Raw genomic sequence first — 26242 nt, 5'->3', positions numbered from 1 at the left:
ATTAGAGATAACTATTTATTGTAAAATATTTTATTATTTTAGACAGGTTTAACGGCGTAATGTACATATAAAAAAATGTATTTTAAAGTTACCAAAATACAGACCATTTAAATTACAATTCAATTCTCTAGTTAGCATACACAACATAGCTATCAATATTTTTATAAGATGACATATAATACAGTCCATCACTAGAGACAGTTTACAGTATTGTATTGAAAGAGGCAGCTTAGTGTAACTAAGACATTTCAGCAGTTTATCGTGACACACTGACACTATTCCAAGTTCTGAGATCGATCGTAAGACCACTTGCATATATTTTTAAAAACACTGTACAGTTGTATATTTAATAGTTATTATTATCAGAAGTTTAATTAATTAATAGCACTATATTTCAATAAAATATCAAGTTTTCATATTTTGCCTTTTTCGGACTGAAGAATAAACGACTGATTGACAAGCAACAGGAATTATTAGTGATGAAAATGAGCTGATCAAAAAATATTAACAACTACTTTAAAACGCGTAAGTCTTCCGTCGATTAAATGATTTCATCTTATGTTTTCATTGCTAACTGTTAAGTATAAATCCTCATTGTCTATTCCAAATTAACTGAATCTTGTTAACATTTTTTTAGTTGTAATATTTCTTTTTGTAGTGGTATTTTTTAAGTACTTATTTTTAAATAATTTTTTGTAAGATTTAAAAAAGTTATCATCAGGAATCAAACAAAAAGACAATAATAATTATTGATTATTGATAAAAAAATAGAAAAGTAATTAATTGCTTAATCGGTATACTTATTATACGTAATAGGTATTTATGTATCCTACAGTGCCCCTCGTTATTAAGTAAATAATCATAATGTGTGTGTTAAATTTGAATTAACTTATTAATAAATATATTTTATGATATATTTATATTACTACTACTATTTATTTATAAATATGTATGTTATATATATATGCAATTTATTTTATAATTAGTAATATAACTAAGTTGATTTTATTACGAGAAAGAAAATAAAATAGGTAGGTATAATTTATGTATAGGTACTATCAGGGATTTCTAGTTTTTTTTATAGTTGGAATTGAAAAAGACGATGATATCTATACATATCAAGGAAGTAGCATTTTGAATAAAAATACCTTTAAATGCTATTGGAAAAAAACTAAACATGTTGGCGTATATGATACGTGTATTATTAATAAAAATAACAAAAATAACAATATTTAAATGCTGATTTAAAAAAAAATATTTTAACAGCTGATTAAATCACACACACACACACCGAATATTGTCTTGCTTTCTAACACAATCTTCTCGGATATCTTATGGAAACTTAACGAATTAATATAACACGTATCGTTCAATTCATTTTTGAAATAATTTTTCATTATCTAATAGCTTAATGAAAATAGTAACTTAACGATAAATACCTTAAGAATAAATATAATACATATTTTCCGAAGTCCGAAGCTCTTATTTGTGAATAACCCACATGTTCTTTTTAACTTTACTTAGACCAATTAAAATTAATAATAATAATATGGCATGAGCAAATGTCGCTGAGGTACCCTTTATGACCGATGGATGATCTAACGTCCAACCTTTCAATGTTATGTCATTCATCGTTTTCCCGGCTAATCGCATAGGCAGTAACTCAGATACTGTTCTTAATAAGTGTGACTGTCCATCAATTGGCCACACTCCGCCTATGTAAACAGTAGAAATAATATTATTTATATTTTTATTATTTCAAAATCGCAACAAGATTGGTTTTTTACCCGATAATAACATCTGGGATAGAGCCCATCCATTCATAATGTGAACACCGCCAGCTTTAGTTGGTGTTATTCCAGCGGCAAGTAAACCTATATGACCACAAAACAAAATAAATAAAAATTACTTATTTGTACCTTTTTTTTAATGAAATTATCACGATATTAATATAAGAGTATAATTTAAAACTATAAGGTATGCTTTATGATATGCATAGTGTATTATGCATTAAAATATAAATTGTATTTTAAAGAAATAAGTTGTTCACCTACCTTAATTTAGTAATCAAGTAAAAATATTCTAAAATAAAAACGTAGCTTGCTACTTGATATTTTCTCTAATGTAAGGAAAATATATAAAATAATAGATTTTTTTGAAATTATGATTAAATAAATCAGTCGGTCAATAAGGTGAAAATGGTAAGGTAATTAATAATTATATTATGTACCAGTTACTACCTAAAAACACATACGTATAGGTTAATATCATTTTAAACACATTTAAAAAATAGTTTTAATAAATTAGAATAATAAACGTTGTTTAGATAAGAACGAATTGTTATTACAAGGGCATTTATTTTATCTACCACTTGTATTTTTTGATTTGTAATACTTTACCAAATTATGCCTACTGTAAATATTTCTTCACAAATTTAATATTATGATTTATATATTCGTAATAAATGCATATATATATATAAAAAAAATGTTTAATTACAATTAAATTATATTGATTTAATTTGATGTTAATAGGTTTTTATTTGATTATAAATAGTTTAACGTTGTTGATATGATGAGTACTTGAAAGGAAAATGCAAAAAAAAAAATATGTTGTTTTAGTAATTGCAATTGGAATGTAGTATTACAGTATTGTCATGTGACATATATATATTTCATTGATGTGAATAATAATTAAAAGTCTTTAAAACGAAATATCATAAATAAATACATATTTATTTTACATCATACGCACCAAATAAAAATCCTATCCATGACATAATTATTATCAACGCAGCATACATGAAAAGACCACTGGTTAAGTGAACGGGATTCGAATAAAATACGTATGCGATAATAACAGCGGTAACTGAATGAGCCAAAATTAAAAAATTCGAAATACAAAACATTGAAATAAGCAATTCCAATATTGTAACGCCTGAAACAAAATTCATTTGAAATCAAAACTATTTCTGATGTTCAAATGTTATTAAATTACCTGCAAACATCGATCGACTTAGGATTCCATCCATTCTTTCTGAAAGCATAATGCTCACTGAATAAATACTACTAAAATAAAATGCTCCCCTAAAAGAAAAAAAAAATAATTGGTATGTATACATATTATTATAACATAAAATGTGCATAAATCTATTTATATCTTTAACTATTTTTGGAATTTGAAAATGGAACTTATATTAAGTAATTATATGATTGTAATCTTTAGTTAATTTAAAATCAGCAATTTGCATACATTTAATATATCAGTATAATATAGATAGTAAACATAGTTTAATTTTAAAAGCTTGATATTGTTTATTTGTATATTAAATATGGACCAAAATTATTAAAAATACAAATAACTATTTAGCCCGATCAATTTCAACTATCCATTTAAATATGCTTTCAGTTCACTCAAAAATTGTGGACGTTCTGTTGTTTTTATTTCAATTTTCTTAAAAAGTATCGGGTAATCTAAAAACACCACCTTTTAAAGAGGTGCGTGTCATTTTTTTGTAAAATCTAAACGTGTTTTTCATTTAAACTTTTAAAATTAAAGAAATATTCACGGATAACATTATATTTAAATTAATTACTATATTATGTCAACCAACTCGTAATTTATTTAAATGTTGATAAATCATAAGTTTCATATAACATACAGGTACATAAAATGAATACATCTTATTATAAAAATTTCGTGTACGACATAACTGTCGATGCACTACAAAACTACTCAATCGATTTAAATTAAATTATGATCAATATGTGTGATTTGGTTTATATCATAAGATAAGATAATTTTTTTCTCTATTAATAACCTCAATTTTTTCTTGTTATAAATTAAATGTTTATTACAGCGTGATTATTTTTATAATTATTATAAAAATATTAATTATAATTAATTATTTGTAACGAACGCCACAAATCAATTAATCTATTATCCGAATAATCGAAGTATTCAAATGTATCTAATCTATATTATCCGAAATCTGAATAATTGAATTTCTGAGTTTTTTTAATCAGTTATTAATTATTACTAAAACAAAAAAATAAACTATTTTAAATATAAAAATAGTTGTTTCATTTCAACATCTATAGAGTATACAGTATAGACTTAAAAACTAATGGATTAATTTCAATAAAATGTACATATATTGGTCCTAGATTTATTGAGAGTTGAGATTTTGAGACACAGGCGCCCAGGGCTTAGGGGGTGTTAAAACTTAAAAACGAATACTAATCTTAACAATGTTGAATATATGTTAGCATTTAAGCATTTTTTTGAATAATTCCATAGTTTTTTGCGTCTACATAAAAAAATATGACAGCATTCCTGCGAATTAAGAAGTGGAAAATCATAAAATGTCGTGTTTGTATTATTTATTGAAATTTGCTATTAAGATTTCGTGCAACGAAGTGAACGGCCTATAGCTAATATATGTATATATTATGATTTAATCAAAGAAATGTTTTAACATTTAAACAATTTTATATTGGCAAAAAATATTCATATTATAAAAAACAAATACTGACTTTTAATGCATATTTCGGGTGGTTAAAAATATATGTGAATATTATAAATATAAATTTATAGTTTTTTATACTTAAATTTAGTTGTAATAAAAGTTATAAATTTAATTAATAATAATAGTTCTAGTCACATTGCTAAAAAAATTGCTGCTGTACTGTGACCGTGAACCTTCACTTCTTTTCCGTATAATGGATTGAATTCCTAAAAAAAAATTATAATCAATTATATACACATTTTGGTAAATACGTATCAAAACAAAATAGTAATAAAACCATAAATTCGTAATGATTCTTCGACATAAAACTTAGATAATATGATCATTATTTTTTATGAAGCACAATAATTATGGGTTATTATAATGCATGCAACATGCTCATTCAAAATATATATCTGAATATATAATTTTAGATTCTTAGTCTTACCAAAATTAACTTATTAAACAAAATTTTCTGTAAATATTATATTAATATATATTTTATATTTTTGATAAAAGGTATGCTCCAATTGTGCTACCAATTATTTTTTGAAATTATTAATCATAGTATTAACGAAATCGGCTCAAAACCATTCTTTGTTTACAATTATTAATTACGAGTATCATGATACATTTAAAACTTAAATGATCATGCATATGAAAAAAAAATCTATTGAGTATCCAGACTGCGTGCAAGTATATATTATTTTGTCTTATGGTTACTGACTAATTTACAACGGCAGTAAGTTATTAATATATTAATGAGAAGTTATGAGCTAAAATTACAAATATCAATAATTTCCATCTGCTGACATCGTCGAATAATAATAATACAATAATATCAACCGATATTGGTATGATTTGTATAATATATTAGGTACTAAATAACTAAATGATACGACGAATAAGAAAATTTACAATAATAAATTAAATATAAATGATCTTTTTTCATTGTATTTTAAAATGATTTTTTTTTTTTGTTTTTAACTGAGTAAAATTTATTGTTATTAATATTACTTTAGAACACCAATGTTTGTACATTGTGCTTTAATAATTATCAATAAACAATGTAGCTATTGTGGCCACGAATTAAGCATCGTACAACATGTTTAATTGTATAAATATATTTTAAATTCTAAATTAATGGTGAACTTACCATCGGTAATCCAGCTGTTTTTGGATTATTAGAGCAACTAATTAAAGTATCATGTATTAGAGAACGCATTGCATTTGTTACATCCAATATTATTTGATTTTTAAATAATATATCTAAAATTACAAATTATATATACTAACAACAATAAGATATAAAAGCTGTTTGGCGTTTATTAGTATATATATATATATATATATATACAAATAAATAAATAAAAAATAAACTATTATCCAAAAAAAATATATTAAAATTGTATATATATAAGTACATACTGTGTTTGGCAAAATGCATATACGACAGCGATTGCTCATGATATTCATTTGGAGTGTCAATAAATGTAGTTAAGTCTTGTGTAAAGTTCTTAGGAAAATGTATAAATGCTAAAAAATGTTTATCGTTTACAAAAATTTCACCAGCATGACGATCTTTCACTTCAACCTAAATAATTGTATAACAAATATTAAGATTTGACACCTTAAAATGCCTGCCCAGCTATTTAGTGAAATAATGAGGCTAAATATGTTTCAAATGAAACAGAGGTATGAGTTATGACCATTACTTAAAGTCTAAAAAATAATCTGTTGGTTTAAACGCTGAGAAGTCATTGACTTATTGTAAAATTTGCAGCAAATATCTACCTCTTAAATCTCTTTTTCTTTACTTACTAATACATAATCGAGTGAAGTAAGATATTGTATAGCAACGCAACTCATTAATTGAGTTGTATCATTATTAAAAATGCATTCATTGAAATTGGACATTTTTTTGCAGTCATTTAAACTAATTTCATCATTTTGAATTGCTATTTCCATTCGTTTAAAAATCACTCCGATGCTCGAACAAAAAATGCATGTTTGTATGATGGGAAGAATCATTATGGTAAACAATAACCTAGAAAATATTAATATTAAATAAACATATGTACTATAGTATGCATATCAAATTAAATTATACTTAAATTTTGTTTACCAGTAATCACGACATAATACATGAACATTCTTTTTCAGCAAAGCTTTAATTCTTATGAAATCTATTGTTTTACTATTTTTAATTAAATTTTTTGATTGATGCGGGTTTTTAACAGCTTTAGGAAGAATCTAAACAATACAAGTAACACAGCTATTTTTGAAACAGTTTGATTTTTATTAAATGTAAAAAAAAAAAAATTGTATACAAGTAGAAAAATAGGAACTTTAATATTTATTAGATTATTGTTAAACTAATAGGTAAGTAGAATCTTCAAATATTATAATGTATAAACGATAATAAATAATATTGTATTCACTTAACAATATATTTTATATTATATATTCTGCTATTTGATTTAGGCAATTTAGATTTGTACAAACTGCTCGTAGAAACCGAAAAGTATAAAAACCTTAAGTACGTAGTATTTTTTTGTAAATATATATGTTTCCCGTAGGATACTCCCCCTAATATCATTAATCTGCTTATTTATTTTACGTTACAATAAATGGTCTGATGTCCGTTGTAGCAAGTTTTTTTTTAATAGTTCAATAAAAATATTGAACATATCATATTTGAATTTGTCAACAACATTATTTTATATTAAAGAAATTATCCGATTTTTTTTAATAACGTTATTTAAAATTAGAAAAAAATTAATATATTTGGCAAATTTTAAAGTAAACGATTTAAAAAATATAATTTAAATTATCGAAAAATCCAAATTAGTTATCAAAAATCTTTTCTAAAAGACGTGTACAATCACATACAATTTTATATAAGGTACAAACAGTTCACATAACTCTTTAAAAACGGACAATCTGTATACTATGCTTATTCAAAAAATAGCATTTTCACCAAATACATAAAATTGATAAATTATAAAAAAATATTTAATATTTATATCAAATACTTTTGGTGCTTCATTTGAATCTTGATAAGAGCATAGTTTTAAAAAAGCCGATTCCAATGAATCTGCTTCATATTTAAACATAATGTCTTGAGGCGATCCTTCTTCTACTAGCACTCCATTTCTCATTAAACCAATCTACAACAGTAATTAAAAAAAAATAATAAAAATGATATTTTTAAAAATTATTTAATACATTTATACAAGTAATATTTTGTTTTACGGATTGATCAAATTTTTATAGATAAGTTATGAGCCATACTGTTATACTACCAACTTTTAAATTGTTTGTGATATTGTTTTTTATAATTTTATTCAATTCGTATTACTCGAATATTACTATAGTCTATTTAATACTAAGTATTCAACTCAGTCATTATTTGTTTATTTGGTTGATTATTACATTATTCTGTTATTTCGGGCTATAATTTATTAGTTATTATCACCTTCTATTTTAGATTATGTATTAAAGTGCTATTTTTATTACATGTTTTACTGTTATATATTCCAAGTTATAATTTAGCTGATAAATTGTGTTATATGATTTAAGCTAGTTAGTCTTTTTTTCAAATATGACTAAATAACTAATACTTAATGATTGATATTGGATAATAATACTACCTAAATAAGAGTTATTTTTTTACTATATATTCTATAGTATAATATTATTTTCTATATGATATAACACAACTACAAATTGCAATTTTATAGTTACTAACGAGTATATTATAATTATTTTAAAAACCTATCGACCATCGTTAGATTTGTTTTTTAACTATTACACTACTTTATTATTCTGTTGAATAACTGAAAGTAAACCCGTATTGTGTAGATTCACAAATAAAAAGATGCTCTATGTGTTGTCACCATTTTACAGACATACAACATGGCAATTTTTCATGCAATACAACTAATTTGTTGTTGTTAGTATTAATATTAAAATGAACTGACCTATAAACGAACTTAATAATCTGAGAATAATCTGTGTTTGTAAGTTGGTTATTTTGATTCCAAAGTAAGTTATAAATATGTAAAATATAACAATATAAAAATGTTCATCGCGCGATCTCTCAAAAATTAAAATATCGTGATACACCAATGTATGAACACGTTATATTTTTTAATTTTTGGTTTGATAGTGTGTCATTTAATTTATTCATATTTAATAATACTATTATGCACACAATTCTTATGTTCATGTTTTATTCAAAATTAAATGTATTAAATGATTTAATGTTATAAAATATTAAAATTAAGTAAAAACGTCAATGGTGCGTTATGAAAAAAATTGTCCCTTCTACATTAGTTGCTTACATGGTTTTAATATGGGCTGCAATAGATGGACTAAAAAAAAAAATAGTACATTTTGGATGAAATTTACTGTGTAAGTAATACGTTTTAATATCGATTTTTCTCATGGAATAGATGATTAAAGTTTAATTCTTATGACGCCAATCGATTTCTCGCATTTTTTTTCAATAAGAATCTATGCATATCTCAATTTTGTATATTTTTGCCATAGTACTTTTTGGAATGTCACCCCTCATATTAGTTCTGCTTAACTAAAATTTACAATATCATAAGTTTGTCAAACTTGATAATTAGGGTTCGGATTTGAAACCTTTTTATAATAATAATAATAATAATAATAATGGAAAAATAATTTTTATATAAAAATGTGTTTCATTTAATTTCTAAGACGATGAATGTATTATTTTGCCTTTTTTTACATATAAATGCCTTTTTGCTTTTTTTGCCTTTTTTATATAACTTGCGTATTATTATCGAAAAATGTAGATATTGTGAATAATAAACAAATTAAATTTGAAGAATGTAGCGGCAAAGTGGCTAAATTGGTTTTGGATAAATTCAACAAAGTTATATCGAAAAACAAAGGATGGGAAAATATTAAAAAAATCAACCGAGTATGAATTGGAGAAAAAAACAAGCGATGGCAAATTAATAAGTTGTAATATTAATTTGGATAATTATTTATGTATAAGATACGCCCCGATAACTTCAGTGGACGTGGAAAGATCATTTTTCATGTACAAAAATATTTTGAGTCCAAACCGTCAAAGTTTTACTTAAGACAACTTATCAAAGTACATGGTAGTGAATTTTTTTTTTAATACCAACTAGTTAGAATATTTAATTTTGTAGTACATTTTTTAATTGTTTTTTGTTCATATACATTAAATACCTATTTCACATTTTAAATGCTTTTTTTATTGATTATATTGCCTTCAAACCCGAACCCTATTGATAATACATCACAAAGATGCACTGGTGTACCTTTCTTTTAAACAAATCATTATATTATTATCTAATTAAATATACACATATATTATTTTGTTTTAACTGTATTAGGTAAATTGTAACTATCCTAAAATGTTCATATTAGATTATTGTTATAATAAAACCCATTTTAATACGAAACATTGTAGTATAAACCAAATGTTCGTTTCTGATATTTTGGTGTTTAGACGAGATGCACCGTTTTGTTCTATACCTAGTCTGATTTAATATATCTTATATTTTAAAATTTAAATTAAATACATAATATAAGACATATTATTTGAACCTTCACAAGTATATAAATATAAAACAGTAACTAAATAAACGGACTTACACAATTAGCTAAATTGGCTTCTTCAATATAATGAGTAGTTATTATGATTGTTTTCTGATGTTTTTCGACCATCGTTGTAAGCCCATTCCAAATTCTAGAATATATTTTAAATTATTAATATTGAATTTAACGTATTTGTCATTCAATGAATTACTCTTGTCTTAATAAAGGATCAATTCCAACTGTAGGTTCATCCAATATAATAAGCTTAGGATTATGTAGTAAGCAAACACCAAGAGATACTCGTCTACTTTGGCCACCACTAGAAAGAATGAATAAATTAAACAAATTACATTATATTATCTCATCTTATTAGAATAATGAGATGGTATATGAAATTATAACCATTTTGGATAAATCAAAATAACTTTTTAAAATTTTAAAATATTCCAATTTAGAAAATGCATTTATTATTGGGTAAACATTTATAAGCAGAACATGTATGACTATAGTATTTTGTGCAAACGAATAAAAACACGTTACCGTAACGAACGCAAGTTGCTAACGACTAATCTTAGAAACTACTTGACCGATTTGAATATAATTTATATCAATAGATTCCTTAACATTCAACCGGTGTTTTGATTTTTTTTCAACCACTATTATACTTCTATAGGGTGGCTCACACGTTAATTTCATTTTGACTTTTGATTATTTGTTTTGTTAATATGATAGAAACCAGACATTAAAGATTATTTTAAAGATATTTTTATTAAAATTATTAAAAATATGATTTATTTTTAAATTTTTTTCATACAGAATATTTAACTTGTTTCCTACAAAAAGTGGTTATATGTATGTTTATACATAAAAAAGACAATATCTAAAGTACTGACTGGTTTACAACTTGTTTTTTTATATATTACTCACTATACTCGTATCATAGAACAAATTTCATTTATTCTTTGCTCGTATCTAATAACTTACTGCAATTCACTAATTAATGCGTTTTAAAAAATCACAAACAGTAATTTACAAAATAGGTGTTTTGTCATAGTCTGTTTTTGATTCCTGAAGTTATTTATATTTTTAAATGAATTGGGTAAATCAGCTTAACACAGTCATATTATACTCGTATATTGTGAAAATAACTAACTTAAGTAAGTATATACATGTTGATGTGCATGTGAATTATGTCTGGGGGGGAGGAGTTATTTTTTTGTGCGACTCGGAGAGTGTTACCGTGGCTTCATGAACGAAACCGGCTCTACTCTCTGCCTAAAAAAAGAAAACCATCCGAGTACGGAGAACCCCTCAGTCAGTATCCTTAAGACATAACATGTATCAATGTATCTGCATGCAGTGTAGATACACGTTAGGTTATTTTTTTTATAGTATGCAAATCATCACTCAAGGTTCAACGTACAATATTATGATGTTATCTTAAGATTGCAACTATACCCCTCAGTTTTGTAGCCGAGAAGCTTTATAATAATAATAAATCCATTAAAACTTAAATATTAAGATTTAATATTTACTGCAATGATTAAATATGGTTCTAAATTCAAATTCTTAATAAATTCGTATTTCTATTCTACAGTTTTTTTTTTTTATAAGAAAGAAAATTATTCATACTGGAAAATGCGCAGTATGTACCTTTGTGCCTATAATATTATGACATTTTAATAATATCAATAAAACTATAAAATAAGTTTTAAGTATGTTGTGTGTATACAGTATACACAATAAAATTCATAAAAATTACTTTTTTTAAACAAACATAAACAATGTTGTAAATAAAAATATTTTAATAATCATAAGTACCTATGGATGTTCCACGGAATGGATCCCGTATCATTTTATGATACCAATAATAACTTAAATTTATAATATAGAACATTGCAATAAATATGATAAGATAGGCAACGTTTTTTGATATCACCATACTGCAAGACACGATTGTCATACAGTATTATGACATAATATTATGGTAGGTAACTAAAACTGTAGTGGCTAGTAGTTTTTGTTGTTTGTTTTTTTATTCAATACTTTTATTTTTTTATACTATTAATTTTTTTAGTTACTTGTTAATTAAAACTATTTTGTTAAATTGTTGATGATTTATAATACGCAGGTATGTAGATACTTAGGCAATACTAATAGTTAAACTATTAAGATATTTACATAATTTGATACGACTTACTGCTTATACAATATTATTTATTATTAATCAGGTTTTTAATATTTATTCAGAATTCAGATTATTTTCAGTAGAGTATTTAACATATATTATAAAATGTGTTATATTTGACCTTGATTTGATAATTTAAATTGTAATTTTTTTTTAACGAAGAATATACGTAACTGATTGAACTACTAAGCTAATGTCCAAAAAAAGCGCCGTAATGCTTTACATGATTATATAATTAGAAGTATTTAAATAATAAGTTATATAATAAGTCATAATAATTTTTTTTATATTATATTAATTATTGTGAGGTTGTAGGGCTTATGATTTTATGGTTAACTCAATTTTTTTTTTATCCTACTGTATGAAAAATACTGAAATCACCTGTACATAAGAATTTCCATACTAATTAAAACAAATCTAATTTAATATTTATTTAAAGTTTAAATATTTAATTCCTTAATTACACTTGATCAGATAGTATTAAATTTTAGCTTTAACAAAATACAAATAGCATAGTAGTATAACTGATATTATATGTTTATGCTGAATATTATAAACATATTTTAAACAATGTAATGAATAATGATAAGTGATACGCCAATACTAAAATAGGCGTTCCAAACATGGAGTATATCGTACCTTATATCTTTTATTAAACTATTCAAATTCGGTAACTGTAAGAATGTGTTAAGTTCGTCTATTTTAATATCGATGTTCTTTTTATCCATGCTGTAAAGTGTTCCATAATATTCAAAGGTTTCTTTAATGGTCAGTGTGCCTTCCAAACATAAATTCTTCAAAATCACAAGTTTTAAAAATCAATAAAAATGAATGCTTAAAATTCTATATTTACTTGAGGCATATATCCAACGTCTTTTAAGTTTACTGCTTTTAAGTCAATAGATCCTGAATCCAATTTCATTATTCCTATTAAGCATTGAAGAAGTGTCGATTTACCACAACCACTCGGTCCCAAAAGGCCATAGCTGTAAAAAAAAAATTATAAAAATAATACATTTAAAGTAATAATTTTATAACTATTTCATTAAACACTAAAAATGGTGAAAGTAGGTAACCATTCTGATGTTCAGTGCTTCGTCATTAAGTAAATCACAGTAGCGTATAATGCATAATGATTGATTCAATGATAAGACATTGCGTACGAAAAACGATTCTGAACGAATACGGTCTTTAAGTTTATACTACTAAGTTAATGTTATGATACTCGTATATTTATGTTCCTATCAAAACTATTATTTATTTGCTGTTAGTAATGTTAGTATCTATTTATTTTTTCAAAAACATTGGATTTATTATATTCAGTTATTATAATAATATATATTATTATTAATAACCTTGATTCAATACTGACTCTCTGTGTAATGCTATGAATAGGTACGTAGAATGATTTTAGACAATAGCATAAAAATCATTCACATTTTTTAAATGCCACTATATATTATATAAAATAAAATATTGTAATTAGAAGATTTAAGTCCTACCAAAAAATATTTTTGAATTATACCAAAATAATAAAATCATTATTCGTTGTTTAGATATCTGCCTGTTCAAAATTATGTTTTCATATTTTATATTTTTTGGTTTTAGGATGAATGATGTATTACGAACATTTTTCAAAAACAAGTATTAATTATACAAATCGAACAATATAATATACATTTTTAATCAGAAAATAAATGACACATTTTCATGATTTTGAGTAATTAAAAAAAAAATTAAACTTCAAATGTTCATAATGCTCAAAAAAAAAAAAAATTCTGACTATATATTTTTAATATTTTTAAATAGCTATAGTAATAATTAGGTTTATAACTTTTTAACGAATATATTTTATCAATATATATATAAAAAAAAAATTAATAAAATGAAAAAAATCTAAATGTTAAATGCTTATATCTAAATTTAATTTAAAGATATTCGATTCGAAATAATTTGAAAATTATACCATTTGTAGAAATGTCCTGTAAATTTACTGGACTAGGACTGATTTTTTTTAATAAAAATTTCTATTTGTCTTTTTTTTTCTCAATTATTTGGATATATACTGAGATTATTAATTTTGATCTTCAAAGAATTTGAACTAGATTTTACTCACAAAAAAATAAAAGCTTTACTCGGGAATCCAAACCTACTTATTGTATTTTATATACCTACAAAACCAAGGTGTCTGAAATATTTTTCAGAATTTCAATTAACATTGATAGTTAATCTTTATTTGAATAGTACATATATTACCGTTGTTATTATAAAAAGATTACAAATAATTTAATGTAAACAATTCAAAACCTTGAGGTTACTTCAAGTATCATCTCAAAAACTAATAATTAGTATAAAATTCCAAATGTAATAATATGTTCAAGGACAACAGTGTCCCGAAGAAATTAAGTACACTGAGATCCTCCTCCTGCTTTTATCGTAAATAAAAATTATTTTATTAAATATATATTAAAAAGATAATAATATTTCATTCATATTACTATTATTACTACTTAGCATTGTGTAGCTAACGTGGGAGATCTTTTTCTGGTTGACGGACGATACAACTTCAAAACATGTTAGGGATATTATTTTTAATTTTGTTTTCTTTCTGTTCATAATACTACACTTACAGCACACTTGATAACATTACTCTTTAATCCTGGGGTCTCTTTAGTATATTTTTAATGCTAGAAGATTTTACATCAAATTTAAAATACAAAAATATAATCTAACATACACTAATTATTGTAGAAAAACTCGTAACCTTTTTTTTATTCAATTTTAATCATTTTATTCTTATATTCTATTTATAAATTTTTATCAACTATAATTACCAAACAGATTTATAAGAAATAACTAAATACAAATTTAGTTAATAATAACAGTTAAACTATTGATAAGAAGGCGTGCTTCAGCAAGTGTAACTCATTGAGAGAAATTATGGAGATTATTATAATTCGTTCAATAACACACTATAATATTGTAATATTATTGACTAGGTACCTGGTATTAAATGTCAAGACTATCTTAGTTGCACTTGGGTATGAAATAATGAGTTGAATGTCTAAGGTGAAATAGTTTTATATTATTTGTATCTACAGACATTTTGCAATAAATATGTAGTTATAATATTATAAATATTCATGTAAAAGTTTGCATGTGTTAAAATATTCATGAATAGATACAATTTAATTTTTAAACGATATTTTTAGTAAAATAAAAATTCTTTTCTATTTCAACCATTCAATAGAAAATTTAAAAAAAAATACCCTTTGAATACAACTATTAAATCAAAACATTTAGTCAAAAGACGAGTTTATATTTGTTAGTTGATAATTTTACTAACAATATTTGTATGTCGTAATAATAATTACACAATTAATATTTACGTTTAACATGGTAACGATGTAATATTTTAATAACAACTCTATCATTGCAAAATCTATTTTTCTAAGCTTAAACTAAACGTATTATACATATAAAGCGTTTTTTCTTCTAACAAATATTATAGGTACCTAATTGATTCGCTATAGGTATTCAACTATGAATTCATTAGAAACAAATAATTACTATAGTTGTTTATCTGCGTTAACACTATGTTAAAATATCATTCTAGTGTACCTATTAGGCCAACAAATGCGAAGAATAAAATATTCGTCAAGAGTTAGTAATGAGTGAATACTTTAATTTTACTGATATTTATCGATAGCGTATTTTATTATGTGCAATAGTATTTTAACATATCAGTTTTGAATAAAGTTGCTTTTGTTTTTGTTTTCTGTGGTTATTCATTTTGAATTAATCACAGATACTTTAAATATTTACCAAATTTTTAAATCGAAATTGTATATACATTTAAAAATATTTTGTTCCTTATTGAATTTTTATGGGTTTAAGAAATTTTCGATTTAAAAAAAATATATTTTTTCAATTATTATTTGCCTGGTAAAAAATATATTTCAAACAACATTTTAAATCATTAATAATAATAACAAAAAAAAAAATTGGCAAATTGGTATAGCTCAGGATCTACTATGCGTTGGGTGATGAACGAGTCACTTTTATGGGTGTGTTAAATTTGATTTCAATGATGTATCACTGTATACGAAAAATAGTTGTGATCATAGATGGTTTGAAAGCCTATATTACAAACTATATTTCATGATAATTTGTTTTTTGATATACATACATAGTTATTAAAGATATTTATTTTACTTTTAATAATACAGTAAAATTATATAATTTTTTTCAAAAATATTGGATTTATTATATTATTTGTATTTAATTATTATAATGATATTTATATATATATTATACCAACTCATATAACTCAAAAGAAAATAACATTATTTTTTAAATAATAAATACCATAAAACAGTACAAGACGAAGAAAAAGATAATATCTTAAAATACATCAAATATTGTACTAAATATACTATAATTAATAATAATTGAAAATACATAAAAATATAATTTTCCACGATTAATTATTTTAAATTATAATAAAATAATTAACATTATTATTTATCGTTAAAAAAAGTAATTTCCTCCTGATTCGAACTTAAAATGTCTATAAGAAGCATTTTTCTTTATATATTTTTTTATATTTTACAGTTTCAGTATAAAGTACTGAATAAGAAATCGTGTATTCAATTTTCAAAACTTAGATATAAAGAAAAAAAGTTTTTATGAATTTCTAACTATAAAATAGTTAAACATTTTGACAAAAATCTTGAAAAAAATTGTTGCTATTTTTAATATTTAAGATTCACATTATATTTTCAATCGATGAATAAATATAGTCTATAATATATATAGTTAAGATGGAAAAAATTAAAAATCAAAAATTGTTACAATATTTTGTAAGTAAATAACAATTGTTATGTAAACATTTAATCACAATTTCAAGTATCGAAGGTTATAAGTTTTTGAGTTACACCAAAAGAAATTAAAATCAATTTTTTCAAAAAATAAATTTGAATTAAAATCTCCGATTTTTCGTTTTTTTTTCCGGCTATATATTGACTTCCTTTAGTACTAACTAGATCTATATTAGAATCCGTATTTTTGAAAATCGAAGTATTTTTACCGCTCCAAAAAGTGTTTACACACATGCATACACACAAAAACATAAGCATTGTAAAATCAATACATTTATCGTTTCGCTAAGAATCTAAATGAATAATACTCAAACATAGATACAGTTATATGTCTAATATATGAGTTAAAACTAATTCAAGTAATTCAGTTATTATTGAAAAGAACTACTTACATAGAACCTGACGACACATTCATGTTCAAACCATTAAATACATTATGTCTTCCATAACTCTTAAATGCATTTATCACTTTTACATCGAATTGGATTTCTTCGTCAGTCATATTTTATTTTGTTGTTCTTCAGATTATATTTTATTTTTTAAACGTTTACAAATAATAATAAGCAAGATAAAGTAAGTTAATATATTCACAATAATTTTTTTAAAAAAGGGAAAAAATTCAAACGCAAATTCTCGGATATTGATAACTTATATTGGCCACAGACTGTTTATAAATAAACTATACTTCAAACATTGGTGGTTCTTGTAAGAATCTGCATTGCCGATAATGTGCGGAGAACGTAAAAAGTGGAATCTTTGCGTCTGGAAGATACAGTATCTTGGTGTCCTTGAATAATGGTAGTTACTATATCAACAACCAAGAATTTTTCTTCTTCAGCTGTTACATTTAATCTAATGAAAAAAAAAAAGAAAAAAAATGTGTTTAAACTATAAACATAGTTGTTTGTACTGCTTTAACATCGACATTTAAAAGCTATAAAAATGTTTGTATAATCGAATAATATAAAATAACGAAATAATAATAATTTTATTTTCTTGATTAATAGCTAACTTTTATGCTATATAAATAAAATTAATAAATATGTATATTTTAAATTTTTGTATTTATATCATTGTTTCTTATCACAGTAAGTAAAATAATTAACCCTGTGTTCTCGGATTATTGTACAATTATTTTTATACAATTTTCAATATTTTTGCAAAATTTATTAAAATTATTTTCAAGCATTTTACATTCAACATTTTGATATCTATAAACATTGAGCATTAGGTATTAAACCATAAGTTTATTATTCACAATAATGAGTGTTCTCTATTCCAGCTCACGTAGAATAGAAATGCTTATTAATTTAATATTCAATGTTTCTGCATCAAAATTCAAATTATCTAAAACAATATTATAAAAATTGTATTTATTTAAATTATTATTTTTAAAATTTTTAAATAGCTCCACTTATAGACCATATTTTAAATAAGTACTTTATTTTTTTTGCACATTTAAGGAGTATTCTTTTATGATAAAAAATTTTTTTTCTAATGCAAACTATCCTTTTTTACTACAAAACTATTAATCAGATCATTTTTATTTTATTTTATTGATGATTTTAAATATTTAAACATCATGTACTATCAAGGATAGTAATCTTTACTAATGATTTTACACTGACTTTAAAATAGGTATGTATAATATTTAGTCTAATGTATATTATACAAAGAATATTTTTGGATGTAAAAAATAAAAACAACAATGTAATGCGAAATTGTGTAATTATAGATATTATATACTATGCCGGCGGGAATATTTTTACTGATGTATACAAAAATATCACTCAAAAATATAAACGTTTGAAGTATAGTCACAAAACATCCGAACTACAAGTTATGGATACTAATTAACGTAGACCCATGCAATACATACTTGACGTAATGATAAATATCATTGCAACTGCAAGGTGATTTAAGCAATAAAATAATATAGATTAACTTAATAAAAATAAAAAAAATCTTATTCAAATCGTAAACCTAAATAAAATACAATTTTATAAAAAATAACTTGATAAAAATCAACTGTTTAATCAAAAATTACTAAATGATTTTAAAAATCTGTACATTCAGAAATTGAGTAAGTAGTAAATTTAATTTGTAGAATATATAACTTAGCCTTGAGATTTTATGGGTACGTCCTAAAATTTGAAAACAAGTACATATATATATGTATATAAGTATATATATTCGAATTATTCACAATATAATAATAATTAAAAAGCAAGTTAAATTAGAATAATTAATTGAATATGTTATAATGAAAACAATAATACAAGTAACCTTGCAAGTATAGTAATATCTAAAACTATAAATTAAAATAAGCTTAAGAATATATAGGTTTTATCCATTAGTGAAAAATTGATTCACGTGATATCGTATATATTATAACGTTAATTCATAAATGTATACATAATAATCTTAGGTATGCCACATTACTAAATAATTGCTGCTATACAAAAATTATTTTTAAACAAATATATTTTGATAATTTTGTTTTTAAATTATAATTATAATGATGGAATTTGGCAATCTTCCCTATCAGATATAAGACATTCATATACAGTGTCGTCCCGTAAGGATTTACCCATCGCGATACCTCCTGAAATAATGGAGATATCATAATTTTGTTTTTTTTTTTTTTTATAAAGTTCACAGAAACAAGAACTACAAATATTTCATGTTTTAATTTATTTAAATGTTTTGGTATAAAAGTTAAAAATATATTTTTTTATTTAATTATTTTCAAATAAATTAAAAATAACAATTTTGTAGAGTTAGTTTTTCTGTAAATATTGACGTTTCTACATTTTAATTTCATTAATCTCCTGATTTTAAAAAAACTGTGAATTATTTAATACGATAGTGGTATAATAATTGCATCAAACATGTGGCCCACGTGCTTGTGCGGCCAGCTAACGCTTTCACTGTGACTTGTAATGTTCGAAAAAAAATATTAAAAATCAGAAGATTAATGAAATTAAAATTTTGAAACGTCAATATTTTCAGAAAAACGAACTTTACAAAATGGATATCTTCAATTTTTTAAAAAATAATAATTATTATTACCAATATATTTAAATTAAATAAAACACGAAATATTTATAGTTATTATGAATCTTATTAAGAAAACAGAATTATGATATCTCTATTTTTATTAGAAAATATCGCAATGGGTAAATCCTCACGGAACACCCTGTATAACAACACAAAACAAACAAAATATAAACATACATGTTCTCAACAAATGGTATTAATAATTTTTATTTTGAATATTTATCAAAAAAACAACTATAATTAACAACTATAACTGTAATAAATGTTCAAAAAAAAATACGCATGTTATTCAAATTAAACAAATGTTTTTCGAAATCAAATAGCATAGAAAAGTCAACTTATAGTAGAAAACACGTATGCCATCGTTGTAAAACAAAACTTAATTAATTATAAAATAGCTGATTAAAATGGAAACAAAATAATTTAATACTTATAATTAGTTATAACCATGGTAGATGTTTGGATTTAGTAAACATTACATAAAATTAAGAATTTTGTTATTATCACTAACTACATTAACGTAACCTGAGATTAATTGACAATTATTGTTAAGTCTGATATATATAGAATAATTTATTATTAATAATATAAAACTAAGGTTTTGAAGTTAATACCAATATTTACATATTTTTACATGAATTTGTTGAAAACATAAAATAAAATTTCCTAATTAAAATTAAAAATTTTAATATAGCTTATATATTCTCTTTTCTAATATACAAATTTAGTTAAATGTATTTCTTTTAATCTTAACAAGTTGATTTATAATTTATATTAATTTTATAATTTTTTAATAACAATAAGAAAACAATTACATAACAGTAAAATTATCACAAAACCTGTATTATATTTAGTTTTTTTATACCGGAATCGTGTAAATTAACATAATACGACCTTTAACAATCGACTTTAAGAATATTAAATTACAAAAAACTTAAGATATAACCGAAAAAAATGTTAAATATATATATATATACTTGAAGATACCTAATGTAACACTAATTATTTTAAAAAATCTGAATTTATTTTTAAAATAATATATTTAGTTGTTAAAAATATAATTTTTCTAAAAAAACTATATTTTGATCATTATATAACTAATTTACTTTTTTAATGAAAATTTGCATTTTTAATTCCTTACTCTAGAGAAAAATATTTTTTTTCGATGTATACAATTTTAATTTTTGATTTAGAAGTTATAAGTTTTAAATGTTTAAATGAGTAGAGTGGTGTTCAACAGAGATACACCACACAATATTGGTACATTACTCCACTCATCACTTACTTTAAACATTTTATATTTATAACTACTCGTCTGAAATTCGATTTTTATAGCTAAATATTTCAAATAATATTTTGTTTCGGAATATTAAATAAAATATAGGGTCCGTCAAAAAAACCTCATTTATTTAGAAATAGGGCTGTGTGAGTTTGTGGTGGTGGTACAGCAGTGGAGAGGGTATCGATGGATAGTGGTAAACGTGTTATTTTTAGTAGATATAATGGCGAGGAACAAAAAACAAAACAAAAAAAAAACAAAATAAAAACCAACAAAAATAACGAAAATAAAACGTGATTTTAAAAATATTTTCTAAATTTAAATTTTTAACGTGATCGCCTTGTTTGTTAACGTTCTTTATGGATATTTAAAGGCACAGTGTACAATCATTGCTCCACATCCCTATAAGCACTTAAGGAGCCAATAATCAGGCATTAGCCTCCATTACACCAGCAATGACACGAAGAGTTATGGAAAACTATCGGGAAAGGCTTCGTGAATGTGTTAACAATGGAGGACACCACTTAACCGATAAAATGTTTAAGATAAATAATTAAAAATCGCATAAAATTTATTAGTAAAAAATATAAGAATTTTTCTATTTCTTTGTTTGTTTATTTGCAACTGCCTCTTGAAATATGAGAGGTTTTTTTGCCGGACCCTGTATGAATAATCTATTTCAAAAGATAAACAATTTAAAAAAAACGAATGAAAAAAAAATATAGTGAAAATATAATTTTTTTTAAACATTTTGTTTTGTATAAACTTAAAATTAGCCTAGATAAATATTGTCTATTACGTAGGTATAAACTATCAGGTTTATTTTGATAAATTTAAAATATTTCATTAAATTAAAAAAAATATATATATTTAATATATAAATATTAAAAAAGATACAAGGTATTTTCATCCCTGCATAGCTGTTATAATTTATCATCTTGAATTAGATTCTATATGACTTATTGGTATGTTAATTATCATTTTTCTTGTATATTGAATATTTTAATTTTCGAGATATAATACATATAAACAACGTATTTTGACACTTTTGTAAAATCACTTTAAAACCAACTTCAAACTTGAATCTGATTAAGGTCTAATAACCACATATTATATCATAATTATAAACGTTGAAAATCAATGTATTGTCTGAAGGTCAATGTTATACATTCAAAACATAAGGTATCCTATACTTAAACATTTAGTTATGAACTGAAATAATAGTCAAGGTCATAAATAATTATTCATCAAAGTTAGAATATGTACATGTTTAGATTATAACATAGTAAATACTACTCTATTATTAAGAAGCATAAATAAGTTTGTATCTGCGATGATAACGCAATAGTTACAAATTATTCTGTAAATCATATTCACTTACTTTTATAAGTAATACATTTTTCCGCTGGCCTCAAAAGTTGTACGAACATAATTTGTTTACAAGAATAAACCTGAGAACTTATACCTTGATAACCATAATAAGAAGTGTATTATGTCTTAGAACGAGAATCATATTCGTAATAACTTAAGAGTATTTTTCATTGGGTCAAAAAGTTTAAAAATGAAATACAAGATTCTTTCTTAAGCTGTTCATTTAATAGTTATAAAAATATCAAAACACGTGTTTATATATATATAGTTTTTTATAAATGTTAATCTTGAAATAATGTATCAAAAATAATAAAAATTAGAAAACTATTTTGTAGTTTAAACTCATAATTTTTTATTTTCACACACGATTTGAACATTTTATACAATATTCTTCGAAATCGTTTCTACCTTAAATATAAAAATAAATTTACGAGCATGTTATTTTACTTTTTTTTTTATTATTATTATATATCTAGCCACAGAAACGATAGCTATCTACTTTTTAAATCACAAATATTGAAATATATTTAATTATTTAAATTACTTAAGTTTACATTTATTTATTTATATTTTTAAATGTAGTTTACTTACATTAATTAATTAATTTAAATTTGAAAAGTTGATAAGCGATCGGTGGTTGTATCATTACTTCTATATGGGCGTTTGAAGTTAAAATGTTAACGTTTTTAATGCTGTTTAATAATAAATTCTCTATTACCGCTTTTAATATCTTGTTTAATTAAAAAAGGTTAACCGTAGACATTTGAAATTTTCACCACATTTTTATGATATGCTAATTTTCAATACATGATACAATTTTTAAAATATTTTAAATGTTTTTGCAAGCATTGGAATTTTAATTTTTTTGGAATTTTCTCTATAAATTAAAATAAGATAATTTTCGTTGAGCCGAAATGCATGAAAATATATTATAAAATATTATAGGTTCATATAGACTTGACTTGTATTCATAAACATTTTAAATCAACATTTAAAAAAAAAATCCGTCATTATAATAAAAATGTAGGTACATATTTTAATTTCGTAGTTGAAATTTTTTAAATTATATAAATAATAATATAAATTTACAAAATTGTTTATCCGTTAACATACTATATAAATATATAAAAAAAATAAAAATATATGTACATAGTTTCTTATTCATATTTTATGTTCAAATTTGTATGAATAAATTAGATAATATTTAAACAAAAAACTACAATTTTAGGTACTTAAATAATTTGCTGTTATTTAAAAATATTATTTTTAAATATTTGAAAGTTTTAATGTATGTTATATTATATACACACAATTACATTTTCAATTGTAATTTTTTTAGAAAAATTTAATTCAAGCAACAGTATTTACAATAGTTACATAACTTTAATAGGAATGGGCATAAATATATCACAAAATTTACTTATAGATTAACAGAATAGTTTTTCATATACAACGATTCAAATTTAAATTGAGCATAATAAATGTAGTAGACTTAACAGTAATTTATTTCTCAATGACGAGATTCATTCAATGCCTAATGTACAGGAGAGTGATTATTACCTAATTTCTCTTTTCTTATTATTTTCATAGAAACATTAATTGTTACTGTGTTACGCCGTTACATACTATATCATATAAATAAATGAATACTCATTAATAATAAAAAATGGTAATTTTTCATGACAATATATACAATATATAGTTATGACACAAAGAGTATTCAAGATAAAATGTTATTTGATACAATTTAATATGATTTGTAGTTATGCTAATAGTACCTATGTGTTTGTGCTCGCAGTCCATTTTCAATTTTTACTGTGGTAAGCGTCAAAGTGTAAGCGGGAAAAGTCTTGTCAAATATCATCAGTTATACCACATATGATTTACAGGTAGTTAATGACTTTCACAATTATGCAAAATTATTTACCTTACCACATTATCACCGTGTATTTTGTGATACACAGATAATGATTCAGCGATAGCCTCGTAAGTAGATGTACAATTGAAAATTGAAGCATCAGAATATGTTACAAGTGTAACAACTACTCATCATGCTTATCGATTAATTATTGTACTGTAAAATATGTATATTTTGAAAGTAAATATCAATAAAAAGTATATTTATTCAATTTTTATTTTTCCTTACCTAAAAAAAAAAAAAGAAGGAATAATAATTTAAGTATGGGAAACATATCTGATAATTTTGTGCAAGTGTGAAATTTACGATGTAATATCCCTGTGAATTGCATACGGCAAAATTGATGACCTTTGATGGGACTTTCCTCTCGCTTGGACTCGGAAGATTACCACGGTGAAAAATGATAATGGACTGTTAACATACGTATACATTCTACTCATGGTCATAAGTTATTTTTATCATTTAAAACAATTATAAAAGTTTTATGCTACGAATTTTTTTACTATTGTATAAAAGTTTTATGTTTTTTGGCTACATATTTTCAAATGTAAACGTGTAATTGTGTTCATTTTTAGACTTAAACAGAATATACAAGGCGTTGAGCATTCATTAAACACAAAATTATTATTATATTTTATTGATCATAATACATTTCGGTTGCAATAGTTAATGGCTATATACAATATTTTTTTAACCTAGTTTTTATATAACATTAATAAGTTTGGTTTTTTTTAAGGAAAAAAAATAGATTTAGATTAGTTTCAGAGTCTAGTCAGGGTCCTCAGTGTTTCATTTAAGGTGTTGAGTATTTTAGTTTCTCCGAGTTCCTTTGAGTATTTGTGGCATTTTGTTGAAATTTATCTTACCATTATTGCGACTCCATTGGGTTTGTATAATATAGGTAGGACATTTTTGGTCATTATATACCATAACATTAAAATACTTAGCTAACTTATAATTAAATGGAAAAAGGACTCGGTAAGAACTAATATTAGAGAATAAATAAACATAAATATAATTCAAAATAGAGAACTACTCTTAGTATGAAATTATTAAGATAACTTAAAATTGAGCGCTACATTTGGTTTATAATGTACATGCAATTAAGCAGCAATAAGGATAATCGTGGTAGCCACGCAATATGAAACGTATTTGTGCCAGTATATTATAAGTCAGTTATCTATTATTATTAAGCAATTCGTATACGTGAACGAACTACTGCTTTAACCGTCCGGATATTTGATCGTGTATGAATGATAAAAACGACGGAAAAACACCGACAATAGAAATCACAGCCACGACCAAAGGTCTAAAAGCAGACCGGATTATCTCACTGAGAATGATTATTATGTATTTTAAAAATCTATTTTTCTTTTCACGCTTACATGATAATATGATACTTTAGATGGCAAATCTAATACTCAAAGACTAG

At 23.5% G+C, this 26242-nt stretch overlaps 1 protein-coding gene across 2 annotated transcripts; it reads right to left on the bottom strand.

The window, feature by feature from the left end:
- Positions 1-1187: 1187 nt before the first annotated feature.
- LOC113553273 (ABC transporter G family member 23-like) lies at positions 1188-17684 on the bottom strand. 2 transcript variants are annotated; one of them, XM_026956515.1, is made up of 15 exons: positions 17575-17684; positions 13156-13288; positions 12942-13096; positions 10326-10433; positions 10172-10265; positions 7543-7677; positions 6633-6760; positions 6329-6554; positions 5936-6101; positions 5664-5776; positions 4664-4734; positions 2998-3086; positions 2755-2937; positions 1788-1874; positions 1188-1715 (listed from the first exon to the last, which is right to left on the bottom strand). In XM_026956515.1, exons 1-15 carry the CDS (start codon positions 17682-17684, stop codon positions 1483-1485), a joined length of 2031 nt encoding a protein of 676 aa, XP_026812316.1. In that variant the 3' UTR covers positions 1188-1482. The 2 variants fall into 2 exon arrangements, with proteins under 2 accessions (XP_026812316.1, XP_026812317.1); XM_026956516.1 differs by lacking the exon at positions 17575-17684 and having other exon boundaries at positions 1483-1715; positions 12942-13080.
- Between the last annotated feature and the right edge of the window lie 8558 nt (positions 17685-26242).

The sequence above is a fragment of the Rhopalosiphum maidis genome, chromosome 2 (genome assembly GCF_003676215.2).
Source record: "Rhopalosiphum maidis isolate BTI-1 chromosome 2, ASM367621v3, whole genome shotgun sequence".
NCBI classification, from domain to species: Eukaryota; Metazoa; Arthropoda; class Insecta; order Hemiptera; family Aphididae; genus Rhopalosiphum; species Rhopalosiphum maidis.
The sequence above is the reverse complement of the archived record's forward strand: the minus strand, read 5'-3'. Positions and strand labels throughout refer to the sequence as shown.